General features: G+C 37.9%; 1 protein-coding gene across 10 annotated transcripts in view; it reads left to right on the top strand.

Annotated features, from left to right (window-relative positions):
* The window catches only part of LAMA2 (laminin subunit alpha 2), a 767,184-nt gene that overhangs the window by 741,701 nt on the left and 12,288 nt on the right, over positions 1–13,195 (top strand). For 9 of the 10 annotated variants that reach the window (XM_063443147.1, XM_063443149.1, XM_063443146.1 and 6 more), the window contains 3 exons: positions 7,382–7,438; positions 8,215–8,327; positions 9,052–9,241. In XM_063443147.1, coding sequence (XP_063299217.1) covers positions 7,382–7,438; positions 8,215–8,327; positions 9,052–9,241 — 360 coding nt within the window. The remainder of the gene's footprint in view (positions 1–7,381; positions 7,439–8,214; positions 8,328–9,051; positions 9,242–13,195) is intronic. The other variant, XM_063443148.1, reaches the window with a different exon arrangement.

Genomic DNA, 13,195 nt, shown 5'->3' with positions numbered 1-13,195 from the left:
AATTATAAGTGACTTCTCTTGATATTTGTGCTACGATTCTCACCACCTTCTGTTTCTATATATCCAACTTGACTTTTTACAACTACTTGCTTGTTAGTTAAGCTGTTGTGCAGCACTGTACATATGCTGGTACTTTATAAATAATAATAATGATAATAATAATAATAATAATAATAAATAAATAATAATAAATATAATAATATGGTACCAGAGAGAGACATATTTATCATTGAGGATTAAAGTGACACCCAGGACCGCTAAAGCCCCTGAAAAGCTTCATGTGTGAAGAGTTTGTGCTCTTTTTTTATTTTTTGAAAAAGTGCAGATTTCAATAAAATTTACCTGGTTTCATCCATCTGGCTTTTTAAGCAGACAATAGGTCCTGATACTTCCTGGTTTTGTTAGCTTACTTGCATTGAGAATCTGCCTTGCAAAGACTTCTCATTGAACTGCATTGGAAAGTTTGTGATTGAACAGTCACATAAAGCCAGCATACAAGAGTACTACAGTTTTTCCAAGCTGTTTTTAGACATACACCCAATTTAAAAAAATGCATTACTAAATGCATGCAAGTTTTTATTTGTATATCTGCTAAACTTTTATTTTTAAAATGTATTTAGGCAGTGGAGTGTCCCTTTAAGGTGAACAAATGAAAAGTCTTACACTTACACTTACACTTTAAACATTGCCCCTTGTTTCTCTCTAAATGACAATGAACGTATCAACATACTCTCATTGTATACTCATGGTTCTATGAAGCTATGGGAGTCTTTCAAACTGTTTTGGAGTTTAACAAAAACTGGAGTACTCTCTTGCAACAATGGTCTAGGGGTAGGCAACCTTCGGCACTCCAGATGCTGTGGACTACATCTCCACAATGCTCTTACAGCCATAATGCTGGCAAAACATCATGGGAGGTGTACTCCAAACAGGGCCGGCCCTAGGTGATCAGGCGCCCTGTGCGAGCCCATCTCGTGGCGGCCCCTTCAGCAAAACCCCTGCCCCTTCCACAATAACCCTGTTCTGCCTACTACAAAACCCTTCCACAAAACCCCTGCCCCCTTTCTACAAAACCCCTGCTCCCCCTTTAACAAAACCCCTGCCCCTTCTGCAAAGTTCCTTCTCCCCCTTTAACAAAACACATGCCCGCCCTTTACTAAAAATCATTCCCCTCCACAAAAACCACTGCCACCTTCTACAAAAGCCATGCACTCATTCTACACAAACCCCAGCTCCCCTTTTACAAAACCCCTGCACCCCTTATACTAAACCCCTGACCCACTTATTCTAAACCCCTGGTCCCTCTACAAACCCCCTGCTCCCCCTTCAACAAAACCCATGTCCCCTCCACAAAACCCCTGCCCCTCCAACAAAATCCTTTCCCCTGCCACTTCATCAGAAATGCCTGCCCCCTCTTCTACAAAACCCCTTCCCTATACCAAAAGCCCTATCGACCTTTTTTACTAAACCCCTCCCCTACACCAAAACCATATCCCCTTCTATAAAACTTCTGCTTCTCCTTAAACAAAACCCCTCCCCCTTCTACAAAACCCCTTCCGCAAAATCCCAGCTAGAAAACCTCTACTCCAACTTCTGCAAACTCCCCACACACAAAAACACCTGCCACCCTTCAAAAAAAAGAACAATCTATTTAATAAAATAATAATAAAAACAAGCAATAGTAAACAAGAAGAATAAGCAGACTCACGTTGAGGCTTGCTGCTCCCTGGACCCTCCTGACAGTGTCCCAGTCTACCGACTTTGATTTCAAAGCACTGACCTCCTCCCTTACACTCACTGTGCGGATCCTTGTGAATGACTGTGAAGGCAGAGCACGCTCCTCCTCTGTGCTCCTGACCTCTTCTCTCTCCTAGAACACCGGCAGCTGCTCTACTCATAATTTGCACGTCAAGTGCAGACACATGACTCTGGCCGGCCTGTGAGTGACTGAGTGCGAGCTGTGTCTCCTGCCTGGCTCCACTGTTGCCGTAGCGCCCTGTGCTGCCACACAGCTCGCACACCCCTAAGGCCGGCCCTGAGTCCAAAACATCTCCAGTGCAGAAGGTTGCCTATCCCTGGTCTAGTCCTTCTGCCGTTGTGTGGATGTTTTAGGAATTATGTTTCAGATTTACCTGTGCAAATCCATTCATCTTTTATTGGCAATGAGAGGCTTAGTTGAAAGACAACCTACTAAATAGAAACAAAGCTAGCTCAGACCTCATTTCATTCTTTTGACAAAACCTATTGACATTTTTGTGATTGGGTTCGGCCAATATTTTTTTTTCAAATTTTGACTGGATGCTATCTGATATTCTAGCAGTAAAACATATGGTAAGCTGCTCAAAAAAAATCCTCCAATAAATGTGCTTTGGAATAAACAAAATAAACTACAAAGGAGCATTAATACAGGGGGACATATGCCTTATAAATGCGAGTGGTGGCATATGCCTTAACATTATGTCTAGAATAAATGGCATTGAGTTGCCAAATCAGATATTTTTTACCACTAAGCATAATCTCGATTTTTTTAAATTTGTATATTTTTAATATATTAGTTATTATTTGAAGCAATATTTATCAGCTCCCGATAAGCCTGTAACAGCAGTTACAAAAAAAATGTGAACCAATGAAAAGCTTATCAGGAGCCAATAAACATTTTATCAACTGGAATGTATTTTAAAGCATCTCCAAGCAATATTAATTGGCGACTTTTTCAGGTAACCCAAAAACAACTCTATAGACCATTGGATACTTAACACTACGTGGACAGAGTTCAACTTAAAGCTTGTTCAAATGTGTTTTTATGGCATAAAACCCAGTAGAAGTGCTGAAAAACAGCTAATATATGTCAGATATTATCTAAAGCCAGCATAAAGAAAGTATATTATTTATTCTTAATTATAGTTTTATACACTGCTACATTCCTTGAGTCTGAAATAATGGTCCAGATGATTTTTTCCAATTTGAAGGTCAAATTTGCAAATTACTATCATTATTTGATGCTTGGTGTTGCAGCTTGTTTAGTACCAATTTATACGTGAAAATACATTTGTCTGTTTGAATGTTGCATGATGAGTGCATTTTTGTTAAATAAATTAAGAGGATTTATATACAACAAGTAGTCCTGAATCACATTTTGTTGCTGCTAAGCATACGTATAAGTATATAGTTTTGTCTCATAATACCATGTGCTATATAATGAAATAATGTAGTAGATTTTTAGCCCTGCCTGGCTATTGAGTTGTACGCAGCATATTTAGGACAGCTATCCACACGTTTCCACAAGTTCAATGTATTCATTGTATTAATCAAGAAAGCCTGCTTTTGGTTTTTATGTTTGTACATTGTTAAAAACATTTGGAGGATTGTCAGGAATTCAAAGTGCATTTAAAATCAATATCAAATATTAGGACAAAATGGTACGACTGAAAGAGTTTTGATTACGATAATATTTCAGTTTAAATATTTTGGCTTAATTAATTTGAATTCCCAATAATTTGCACTTTATTGAGTAACGCAATGAGCTTCCTTTTATTCTAGTTACTATTTCCTCTAGTGTTATGATCAGGGGTGTTGCTAGCTAGCATCAAGACCAGGGGATTTGGCCCAAAGGTTATGTTTTGGGCCCCTCGAATTATACTGACTTAAATCACTCCCAAACTGCACCCTGTAACTCGCCCTATATCCTACCCCAACACGTTCTATGACTGTAATATAATCAATGTATTCAGAGTATCTAAAACTTTATTTGTAAAGACCACACTTGTGGTATTGCAGAAATACTACAGAGTTAGGAATACAAACCCTAAATTTTAAAACTTCAGGGCACTATAACAGGAAGTATAACCTTTATTGCACTTTAATTACCATCTTGTAAGCATGTCTACTTGCAAGGAGGTGACGAGGGTGCATATATTAATGTGGTTTTCTCTTTGCTATTCAGTGAGTCTGTACTGAAAATAGCTGGAATATAGCCACTACAAAAATACAATAAATAAGGACTACCTGACTGAGCCCAATATGTTTGAACTTACTAATTTAGTGTCCCATCTAGCAGACTCCTCTAGTAGTCATCCTATTTATAGTTTACTTATCTAGCCTCCTATGCAGGTTTGGATTAAGAGTCCATTTAGCTTTGTGCTGACATTTATGTTGGGTGTAATTACAGAATATTATTGACAGAAAACACTAAAACAGTTATACCTCCCAAGTGTCATGTATTTGGTGGAGGCGATGCCGGAGGGAAACTCAGGACTCATTTATAAAAATATGCATACCCTCTGGTAATCTCCTGCTTTCATCACCAAACCCATGCCTCCCAACATTGGAGTCCTATGAAGTGGGCTTTCGCTGGGTGGGGTAGAAGAAAGTGGACCAGTGATGTGAATAATGACATTGGCAAAGGGGGCAGGTTTGCCCAAAGAATTGGAAGGCTAGCCTGGTGTGGATGCATGCCAGGCTGTCTGCCAATAACACAGGCCTGTAAGTTAAGGGTGCATAATTTACAGGCCTGTGTGATTGGCAGGTAACCTGGCATGTATCCACACCATGCAGCACTGTTTTAGTACGGTAAACTTGGTGCAAATGTGCCTAATGATGTGCTTGGCCTATGCTTACTGAGGACAGTTCCCTTGTCTACTTCTCTCCTCCCCTTCTTACTAACAGACATAAACTCCTGGTATGCAGCCTGGGAAGAAGAAAATATAGATGTAGTGAGTTTAGAATTAGGAGGACATGCCAAATTATTACAGAGACCAAAGCAGCAAGGGCATTTGCACAGTGTGTAAAATCAGCTTTACCTTAATTAATTTATGGTCAGCCAGGCCACACTGGTTTTGTTCCATGCATCTTTCCTAAGCCCCCATACTTAATTTGATATGCACAAAGCAAGATCATACGAAAAGTAGTAAAAAACACAAATTATAAATATATATGTATGTATTTATCAATGAGCCTATTCCAGGGGTAATAGCCCCTATGTTAATTCAGCCCTGCTCCTACTGAAGTAATTAGCTTATACTTGAAAGCTAGACATTATTGTTTAGTTTTATTTTATTGCCATGATGAATTCAGTGTTTTATTGCAAAAGCAATCATATCATATTGATTTTCAGTGTATTCATCATACATCAGTTAAATCTGACGTAATCAAAGCATGAAATTATATTAACTGATTTAAAAAATTAGCTACAAAGTGCAAGAGTTTACAACAAATATTTTTTTTAAAAAAATCAGTAAAATACTTAGACATATATTAAGCATAGAGAAGGATTAAATGGTTCAGAAATCCCATGATTGCATTATAAAATAAAAAAATATTAATATTAATATCAATATAAATATTAATATAATTATAAATATTATTAATATTATAAATATTAATAAATTTTTTTATTTAATATAGTTTAAAGCCTTGACTCAATATTTTTTTATAATTTTTAATTTAAGTTAATTTTTAGTTAACAATATTGTAGTAAAAATTGATTTAATCCAATGTTTAATTAAAAACAAAACAAAAAAAACACACAAAAAAAACTACTGCCATGCCTCATCTCTCTAAAAAAAATCCTGAATATGAAGAGTTAGGAGCCAACTGTCTATTCTATGTGCTAGAAAGGACAAAATAAATATGTGTGCTTTAAATTTTATATAAATGAATTCTTACCAAAAAGTATCCGTGTGTTCTACTGCTTTGTTCAAGCAAATAAAATGTATTTTAAAACTCACCTTTCATAAATGTTTACCGGGTCAGATTCATAAGCATCCCCAAGGCATAGTTTGTGTTTTTGTCATGCAATGATTAGTTCCTGAGATATTGCCTTTTTTTAAATGTTATGTGAAGGAATATTGTAATGTTAACTGATCAAAATGACACAGTAATCTTTATTAGGTACTTAACCACTAAAATTATTACTAGAAGCTTTAATCTCACTTAAGTACGTGATCAGGAAACCAGCACAAAAAATATAGATGACTTCCATTTTCAAAAGTGTTTCTATTTATATTTTTATATATTGTCGGTAGAAACAAGAGATGGTATTTCAAGTTACTTTTACTGAATTGCAATATCATTTCTACTTGGTTTGACAGTAAAATAGTTGATTGGTCCTGCTTTAATTGATTTTCCATAAGAATACCCAGAAACATATACAGTACTACAATAAATACTTCACATAATTAACAGAGACAATATTTTTGGCTCTATTAAACTACCTGACTTAAATAGAGGGGCTAATAAATGGAAAAATATATAAATAAACAGAATATAAAGGAAAAGAACAATAAAGAACTATAAAATGTATTTGAACAAATGCTAAGTATGATAAAAATTAGACCACACTCTCTATAAACTGAGGGATATAATCTAATACTTATTTAATAACAGTCTATAGAGAGTGTGCTCTAATTTTAATTATTTTATAAATTACTACCTCCAAGTAGTTATTTGTTTATCTTTTCCTTTGTAATCTGGATATCTATATTTTGTGTCCCTTTATTAATCCCTCTATATAGGTTAGAGGGACTTGTACTTATGTATATACTACAATAAAACGATTGCATGTCTCATGTCTTTGTAGCTTAGTCAGGTAAGGAATACAATAGTTTCATACTTTTGAGTTGATAATATAATTGAGTTTCATCAATGTGCTATTATCTAAAAAGAAACAGTCATGAATCCATAGGGACCATTGCGAAGCCCACAATACTCTTTTCTGGCTCAGATGATGATGTCTGGATCTGTGAGTGTGCTCATAAGTCTTATTTTTTTTTATTTAACTCTGTCATTGCCCTCTCAAAATGGTAAATTATACTTAAAAATACTGTACAATGACAGATGTGGTCCTTTTTTTTTTTTAATAAAAAAAAAATTATACAGAAAGTAACAATTATATTCCATTATTACAAATTAGTATATGCATTGTACTTGTAGCACAGTAGATGTTGAGATAAAATAATTAAGGGTCACTTAGAAGATTAGAAGGATTGGATTAGTTGTTCCTGCACACACACATATATATATATACAAATAATCCAATCCAAATTGAGAATAATATACATATATATATATATATATATATATATATATATATATATACATACATACACATACATATATACATATATACATACATACATACATACATACATACATACACACACACATTTCCAATACATGTAATAGTTGTATTGATTGGCAGTGTTCTTGCATAATGCCATTTAAGGTGAAGTGTGCTTATGTTACTGTCACTGTACAGTATTGGCTAGTAATGCATGCTGCTGTTTTATATGTTTGCTATGGCTAGATGTGTCATGAACATGGCTGAAATGTAGTCCGCTTATTCTAACAAATGCTTTGCCTCCTTTTATTTGCGGTATCCTAGGAGCCTGACACCACAGAACTGAAGAATGCCAACATTTCTGATCCCCATGCCACAACGGTATCTTGCCCTCTCCTACTGTTTCACATAAATCTTTACTATTGCATTTTGATTGAATTTTTAGCAGTGAATTTCCAAATATTTACATTTCTTCAGCATTGGTGTGCTAAGTAGGAAGAACAGTGGACATGAAAACTGTTATTAAATGATTGGATTCTATCTAGACCAGTAGATCCAGTAGACACGGGCACAGCATTTAGCTCACTAAGCCTAAAAATCTGAATTCAGAAAATGTGTCTCAATAACCTATAAACTTTGAGTTTTTAAAAATATTTAACATTCTTATTTTCATCATTTGGTTATCTCTCATCCTTATAATAATCTGAAAGTTAAGCTTTCTAAAAATGGAAGGACACAGAGATGAACATATTGATGCATAAAGGAAAATGGATCTGAGGTTGTAAGGCCATTACCCTGTTTGAGAGAAAAGCCCATTTTGGCTGAATTTTACAATTTAATTTTATTAAATTTGAATCAGTTTATTTCACAATATGAAAAAGTTAATTTATTAAGTAGTCCTATTTATAATGTTGGTTCTGCAACACCTTTTTAAATACATTTATCCTAATTTAGACATAATTCTGTTATATGAAAGGTACATTTACATATTTGTATATAAATTAATGGGTTGTTTCTAAATCTGGTGAAATGTGGTTTTCAGAGGAAAAAACTAAATTTACATTCTTCCTTAGTTTTACTTTAACACAGAGTCCTCTGTGTAGCCATTATTTCTATTTATTTAGAGTTGTAGGTAACACTTGTCCTCCTGTCTTTAGGGTGTGTGTGTAGCTGATGTACAACCAGTTACCTTGACAGGTGGGAAACAGTTTGGTCTTTCCAAGAACAGCCATGTTGCATTTGCCTTTGATGATACCAAAGTGAAGAACACGTAAGTCACATACCAGATTAAGTTCTATTTTTAATCATGGCATTGTCTTCTATAAAGGTACAGATTGATATCTAGTACATCCCTAGGCACAGTATTGCTGACATCCTATATAAAGGAAAATAGGAAGGCAACACAATATGCCATAGAATAATTGCTAATTATTTAGTCAAAAGAAAGCAATATTTCAAATATACACATTTACAAGAAATTCTCCAGTGGGTTCATATAATATTTACAATGTAGTCTACAAACATATTTATATGTGCACTAAACAGAAGACAGTCAGTTTTGAGAATATATGCATATACACATACAATTAAAAATAAATTTCCTCTAAAGATTTTAGGGCATTTGTTAAACAATTACTAATCAGAAGCTTCACTCTGACTGCAAAGTCAAGGATTCTCAAATATTAAAATCACAGTTTTTCTTGTTTTTTTTTGTGTTACATGGGAAATATCAAAAATATAATATACACAAATAATAATAATAATATATACAAATATGTGTTTTAAAGAATTATAGAATAAAAATTAGCAAACCAAAGTCAAAGTATAGTGTCTGTGTAGAATCTAGAGAGTAACTCTCATACCTTGTATACCTTAACCCATTTACATAAGGTGGCTTAATCATCCAGTGGAAAGATGAAGATTCTGTTTTAGGAATCTGACAACATTCAAACATGTGGCCATATTAATTGTATCTTTGTGTTCTTCTTTTACAGCTTGTCAATTGAACTTGAACTTCGTACAACGGCAGAATCAGGGCTAGTTTTCTACATGGCTCGCATAAACCATGCCGATTTTGCTACAATTCAGATAAAAGAAGGAATGGTTCACTTTAGGTATGACCTTGGAAATGGAGACACCAGCACATTTATTCCTCTTAAAATTAATGATGGAGAATGGCATAAGGTATGTACTGGTGATAATTAAAATAAGTATAACAGACAAACAGCATTAGTTTTTAATTTGCACTTTTATTTATTTTTTAAAGATTGTCTCTCAATTCTATTTGATTTAAATGTGACAGAAAGTTAAATTTAAGCATGATTTGAATGATAATATATATTAGATCATATGTGATAGTTTGACTGACACAGATCTGCTGTTGCTGTGCATGTGCAATAGGTCCCCAAAGCTTCTCTGTGGAGAATCATCAAATTGGATGAGACAGTGGCGTACTAAGGGGCAGGAGGGGGGGGGGGGCGAAGGGGGTGGTCAGTCCCCTGATGCCACTTACTAGGGAGGTGACCGGGGCGCACGTTCACAGGGGGAGCATTTTGCCACCCCTGTGTCCTATGTAAAGGGACCGGGTCACTTGCAAGAGTCTCCATGCTCGTTTCACATCCAGCAGCAGCAGGTCCTCTGTTCTCGCTCTTGCGGATCGTGAGAACAGAGTACCTGCTGCTGCTGGATGTGAAACGAGCGTGGAGAGTCCTGGGCCCCTCTTCTCTGGACAACTGTGCTGTGCCACCGGACCACCAGGGAATGTAGTGTGCCATCGGACCCCAGGTGTCAGGGAGGTGGGGGGGACCCAGGTAAGAGTCAGAGAGGAAGGGGTGAACCCAGGTAAGATTCGGGTGGGGGCAGGTAAGTGTAAGGAAGGGGGGAGTGCCCAGGTAAGAGTCAGGGAGGGGGGGGGGACGCAAACAGTACACACTGCTCACTTTCCTAGCACTTATTCCACACAACACACACACTGCATCTGCATGTACTGCACACACACAATACACACAAGCTGCATACACTATACACACACTGCATACACTATACGCATAATCTGCATACACTATACACACACTACATACACTATACACACACTACATAGACTAAACACACACACTGCATACCATGCACACACACACACACACACACACACACACTGCATACAATACACACTGTATCCCAAGCACACACATTGCATCCACTATACAAGCACACACACTGCATTCACTATACAAGCACATTCACTGCATCCACTATACAAGCACACACACTGCATTCACCATGCAAACACACTGCATTCACTATACAGACACACACTACATACACTATACAAACACACACATACACACACTTATACATGTGTGTCTGTGTATCTGTATGTCTGTGCATAGGTATGTGTGTTGGTATATGAGTATCTGTGTATCTGTTTGTGTGTCTCTGTTTGTATCAGAGTTTTTGTGTATCTGTATATGTTTGTCTGTATGTGTGTGTGTGTGTATGTGTGTGTTTGTGTCTGTATGTGTGTTTGTATCTGTATGTCTATACTTATCAGTGTGTCATGTGTACCTATGTGTCTTTGTATCTGTATGTGTGCCAGTGTGTGTATATGTGTATATGTGCATTTTGCCTACACTACACACAAATACAACCCTGCATCCAAATGTCAACACTACATAAAAACACACCACCATATTCAAAAACCACACTGCAGAAAAATGCATGCCTGCATTCAAATGCCAATACGTGCAAACACACTCGTACATTCACTCACACATAGTCCATACAAAAACATGCTTACATTAAAAAATATACAAACACTGCTCAGTGCTAAATACATTTAAAAAATGTGCAGGTGTTTTTTAAATGTTGAAGTTGGAGGGGATTATGGGGGGAACAAATATAGGATCCACCCCGGATGCCAATTGCTCCTGGTATGCCCCTGGGATGAGATCATTGCTAATGATGATGTTAGCAAGGGGTGCCATAGTGAGAATGGCACAGTGAAGGATGAAAAGGTAGTAAAGATTTTTTATTTTAGTCTTAGAGGGGGCACTATAGCTAAACAAACATGTTTTTCTTTCTTTTCTTTTTTGTTGTTGTACATACGAGTACATACACGCTTGTAGTGCCACAATAACAGTAACAAGCACTGGCAGAACAGACATAGTTAAAGCATTATCATGGCATTTGAGATATCTGGACATTTTACAGGTTATATAAGTCAAGCTAGGTTAACATGAGTAGATAACAATAAAGTGTAATGGCACAGGCTATCACACATTAAGAGCAACATAAGAGTTATAGAGAACTAACAATATTGAGATGTGAAATAGAAGCTAGGTAACCTAAAAACAGACTAACTCAGGTGTACTACCAGTTGCACTTTTCCAAAAAGGTATCCACCTCCCAGGCCCGTCGCTAGCAGACAGGCAAACCAAGCAACTGCTTGGGGCCCCAAGCAGAGCCGGCGCTTCCTATAAGGCTGCAGCCACCTGAGCGCTCTATAGAGAGCCTCAGGCGGCTGCAGCTCTCCTCCTCATCACCTCCCCTTCTCTGGCTGTAGCGTGGCTGATCTTCTCTTCCTCCTGGCTGTCAGTCCAGTCGGGTACCGCGCGGTACAGGAGATTCAGTTTCCTGTTCCTGGCCGGACTGACAGGAAGTGCACACTGAGTGCTCACTTCCTTTCAGTCCTGTCGGGAACAGGAAACTGAATCTCCTGTACCGCACGGTACCTGGCCGGACTGACAGGAGGAAGAGGCGCTAGGCCACGCTGCAGCCAAAGAAGGGGAGGTGAAAAGAACATAGGGAGGGAGGGAGGGAGGGGGGGGGGTTAAAAAGAACATAGGGAGGGGGAGGGAGGGAGTAAAAAAAAACATAGGGAGGGGGAGGGGGAAGTAAAAAGAACACAGGGAGGGAGGAGGGGAGTAAGAAGGACACAGGGAGGGTGAGGGGAAGTAAGAAGGACACAGGGAGGGGGGAGTAAGAAGGACACAGGGAGAGGGGGGTGAGGAGATGAGGAAAACACAGGGAATGGGGAGGTGTGGAGATGAGGAGAACATAGGGTGGGGGATGAGGAGAAGCAGAGATGAGGAGAACACAGGGAGGGGGGTAGGAGAATACGGGGGGTGAGAAGAGACTGGTAAGGGAGTGTGGGGGGAGAGGAAAGACTACTAAGGGGCAGGGCAGGGCAGAGCTCTAAGCAATATTTGCACTGTAAACCTTTTTTATTTATATAAAGTGTGGGTGAACTTAAACTGTATGGCTATGCTGTGGTTGCTGTAGGCTTTGCATGCGTGTGGGGGTTGGGGGGTTGGGAGGGGCCTCCATGTCCATTTTGCTTGGGGCCCCCAAATTCCTTCAAACGGCCCTGCCACCACCATTCCATAAGGGGGGGGAGGGGTAGTGGGGCAGCAAGATGTGGCCTCAAGATGCTTACTTTTCCACTCCACTGGTGTAGCTGGATCAATAGGCCTCAAATTCGGACAGGAATACTGCTCGGCAGGACATCCCAGACCAGCTTAGTGCGTTGTACTGGGTGAAAGTATAGTTCCTCTAACAGCTTAGGACCTCCGGTAGCTGGATTAATTATGTAAAGTACTTAATTTGAGCACAATTTTTTTTATCCCGCTATCTTGGACATCATGCCTCGCCCCACAGATGTTTTTATTTATGACAGAGTTTCTTTTTAATTAAATTGTAATGTGACACATGCTGAGTGACATCATCGCCATGTGGAGAGGAATATAAGGAAACACAGTAGCAAAATAGATGTAAAATATTGGGAGAGGGTAGGAGTAGATGCCATCACAGAATGAAAATCATGGAACGGAACAAATGAGCTTGAAAGAAAGAAATGTTGCTTTATTCACTCTTGTATATTATATACCACTGTAAAGCTGCATTATTTAAATGGATACTAGAGGCACCATAACCATTTCATCTCATTGTGTTCCCTAACACTCGTTTTCCATCGCCAGTTACACCGTTTTTAAGCATTTTAACACTGAATGAGGGTTTTTAACTTTCCATAGCCCAATCCCCACTAAAAGTAAGTCAAAGGAAGAAATTACACACTTCCTTCAAGCCATTCAGTCAGCTGACACTCTCAGCCAATCACAGCCACTTGTTGCTGCTCATGCT

This window comes from Pelobates fuscus, chromosome 2 (assembly GCF_036172605.1).
Source record: "Pelobates fuscus isolate aPelFus1 chromosome 2, aPelFus1.pri, whole genome shotgun sequence".
NCBI classification, from domain to species: Eukaryota; Metazoa; Chordata; class Amphibia; order Anura; family Pelobatidae; genus Pelobates; species Pelobates fuscus.
The sequence above is the reverse complement of the archived record's forward strand: the minus strand, read 5'-3'. Positions and strand labels throughout refer to the sequence as shown.